General features: G+C 58.6%; 1 protein-coding gene across 1 annotated transcript; it reads right to left on the bottom strand.

Moving 5' to 3' along the window:
- Positions 1-1,442: 1,442 nt before the first annotated feature.
- NGA_2019100 (kinesin family member 2c) lies at positions 1,443-2,955 on the bottom strand (the record flags this gene model as incomplete). The annotated part of the gene is made up of 1 exon (XM_005854233.1): positions 1,443-2,955. A coding segment is annotated over one exon (1,513 nt), but the record flags the coding sequence as incomplete, so codon positions are not given.
- Between the last annotated feature and the right edge of the window lie 201 nt (positions 2,956-3,156).

The raw sequence follows: 3,156 nt of genomic DNA on the forward strand, positions 1-3,156 counted from the left end.
CGGAGGGAGGGATCGAGGGAACGGGGTGCGGAGGCGGCAACCCTGGAAAGGAGGTTTTACGTAAGAAGAAGTGCATATATATCTATGCATATATTCTTGTATATATCACAAGCATTGAGCCCGAGATTGCGGGGGAATGCGCCGTGCGAGATGAGAGAAAAGTTTGTGCGGTACTTGATGCGGTGTGTACGTGTTGGGATGGCTGTGACACCGAAAGAAGATAAATTGTAATGCCCGCCTAAAAGTAAAGCTTGGATGGGCAGCTCGGCTGAAACATAGATGCTGTCACTCATCCCTTATCAAACTAGATAACGGATAGACAATTCCTTCAAGCCCATAGCCGGCGATTTGACTCTCCTGGTTTTACCAGCTCAGTAGTAGTCACAATCCAGGAAACAACCCTTTCTTTCCTTCACCCTTCCCTCTCCATTCCAAGCACGCTTTCCCCAATGTCCACGTCCCAGCTCCAGCCCCCTCCTTTTCCCTTCTAGCCCTCCAGAAGCTCCGACCGGGCGGCTTTAACCCGCTGCACGTGGGCCATTAGACTTTCCGCCTGTGCCTTCTGAGCTTCTAGAATCTTCTCCGTGGAAGCCAAGTACAGGATCAGGTCTTGTCGGTCCCCCTCTGCAGTCTGCAGGAGGTCGACCTCCTCGCGCAGGAGGGACAATAGCTGGACATGGGCACTCTGGTGGGCCCCGATCAGCACGTGCGTGGCCGTGCGATACACTGCTGCTTTCTCAGCCTTTTCCTCCTTTTCCGCTTGCCTCCGCGCGACTCCTTCTTCCTGGCCATTGTCCTCTTCCTCTTCCGCTGGGATGGTTTCGGCGCCCCGTTCCGTCCCTTTCTGACGCCGTCGCTGCCGTCGTCGCCACCGTTGCGCCTCACGCTCCACGCACACGGTCTCCCGCAGCTGCTTCAAGTGCTCTACGTACCGTTGCATGTCCCCCGCCTCGACCGCGGGAGAGGGACAAAGCGGAGGCTGTTGGCCACGAAGCGCCGTTTCCGTCCCTTGTTGGTTTGGTATCTGCGGCAGCTCTGGCAAAGAGGACTCTGGCAAGGTGCGAGTCCCATGGAGATGACGACGCTCTCCCCCTCCCTCTCGTCCTCTGCACGACCTTTCTGAGTGCCTTCCCGGGGTCGTGCGCGACAAGAACGCAAGCTGCTGGCCTTTCCCAAGGCTTGAAACAGAGACAGCTGACCAGCGACAGTTGCCTGTGCCATTCACTGTCGCGCTTAAGTTCGCGTTTTCTCTGTTCCTCCCGCTCCTCATACCCTGGCCTCCCGTCTCGGCGGAAACGGCGAGGATGCGCTCCTCTTCATCGCTGAGGGAGGATGTGAGCATCGACCTCCCGCTTGAAGAGGGCTTATGCTCCCCCCCGGCTGGGGTGTCCCGGCTATCTTTATCCCAGGTCACGGGCGTGGCAATGGGAGCGAGGAGGTTCTCCGGACCGGGCACGGCGGAGGCGTCGTTCTCCTTGACCCTATCCGCATAGCGCAAGGTGTTGAGCGTGTGCTCGCAACTGGAGAGGGCGGGGGCAATGCAAGCAAGCATCGCGGTCTTTGCCCTGGCACCAACAAGGGAATCTTTCAAGACTTGTGTGAGCTTGCTACCCCGGAAGGGCGTGTGGTTTTGTTTACGGTCCAGCGCTCGAATCACTTCTTTCAGCGCCAAGAGCGAGGTATTGATCTCCGCCCCCTCCATCCGGGTCGCTTTCTCGGTATTGCGCGTGTCAGCGCCGCGTTCCGAACCTGCCAAATCGATGAACGAGAAGCTGCCAATGACGGGCTCTTTTAGCCTCCCCTGGTTGCTGTCCTTCACACGCACGTTCCGTTTGCCGTGCTGCAGCATGCTCTTCGCTTCGGAGCCGGACGTCGCCGGGGACCTGCCCGCTGATCTTTCTGCACAGGCATGACCTTTCAGGCTGAGTTGCAAAACTGCGTGGGAGCGCGAAGAATCGGCATTCGCGGCCGTGGAGCCCGTCGACCTTTGGCTCTGTCCCTCCGCGATGGTGGTCAAAAGATCCTCCACGCTTACCATCGCTTTTTCCGTCAGTCCCAGGAATTGAACATGCTGCCTCGCGTCCTCCAAACATCGGACAGGCGCCCGCCGGTTCAACAAATCGAAGAGCTTCCCGCCATAAATCTCGAAGAAACTCACATGCAGCGTCCACCCACGCGAGGCAAAGGCCGGGTGGGCCAAGACCTGAAAGATATCCCGGGCGGCCAGTGCGTAGAGTCCTGCGTTCTCCCAGCCCTCCCCTGTGGGTTGGCCCTTCCGTCCCTTTCCCCCTCCCGCCCGCTCTCTGCCTTGGTCCCCCATCATCGCAAACGTCTTTCCTGACCCCGTTTGTCCGTAGGCAAAACAGGTGGACTTCCCTCCACGAAACATGGACACGACCAAAGGCAGGCAAACCGTGTGATACACGCAGTCATTAGGAACCTCTGCGCCGAAGGTGTGGTCAAAGGCAAAGTAGTGGGATTCCGTCACCGGCGTCAAATCCAGCTGCTTCTTCGGCTCGTGTATGACCACGTTGCGAGGAGGTTGGATCTCGATGATGTCTGTGTCCTTATTGCCCCGTTCTGCGGCGCTCAACGGACGCTTCCGCACAGCCACCCGGATCGTCGTCTCGTCCACGGGCCCCGCCAGGATACAGTCCACCAGGGCTTGGTACGGGTGCAGGGGCGAGGAGTTCCGTCGGACATGCGAGATGCTCGAATTGGTGCTGGTAAGACTTGATCCGCTGTAGCTGAGGTCAGCGCTGGCATTTAGGCTCTGCCTCTGCGGCTCTCTCATGGGAGACGGTTCCATTTCTGTGCGTGCGTACACCGCAGAGATAGAAGCCTGAGACGGGGAGGCTGCGATTGCCGTGACTGGCCCGGTCTTGCTCTTACGGACACCTATGGCGGAAAGGAAGTTTCTAGAAAGGCTGAATTTCGAGTGCAAGCTGGCATTCGGGCCGACAGGAGGAGAGGAAGTGGACGTGGAGGTTGGGGCGGAGGACTGGGAGGAGGGCGGAGCGGAGGGAATTCGGGAGGAAAGGTGTGCTGTTTCGAATGGCGTCACTGCCTCAGGTCCACATTTTTCGATAGAATGGGTGGAGAGCGCTGCTAGCTCGCTAGATACGGGCAACGACTGTGCAGATGGCGTCCGACGCG

Source organism: Nannochloropsis gaditana (assembly GCF_000240725.1).
Source record: "Nannochloropsis gaditana CCMP526 unplaced genomic scaffold scaffold574, whole genome shotgun sequence".
Lineage (NCBI taxonomy): Eukaryota > Eustigmatophyceae > Eustigmatales > Monodopsidaceae > Microchloropsis > Microchloropsis gaditana.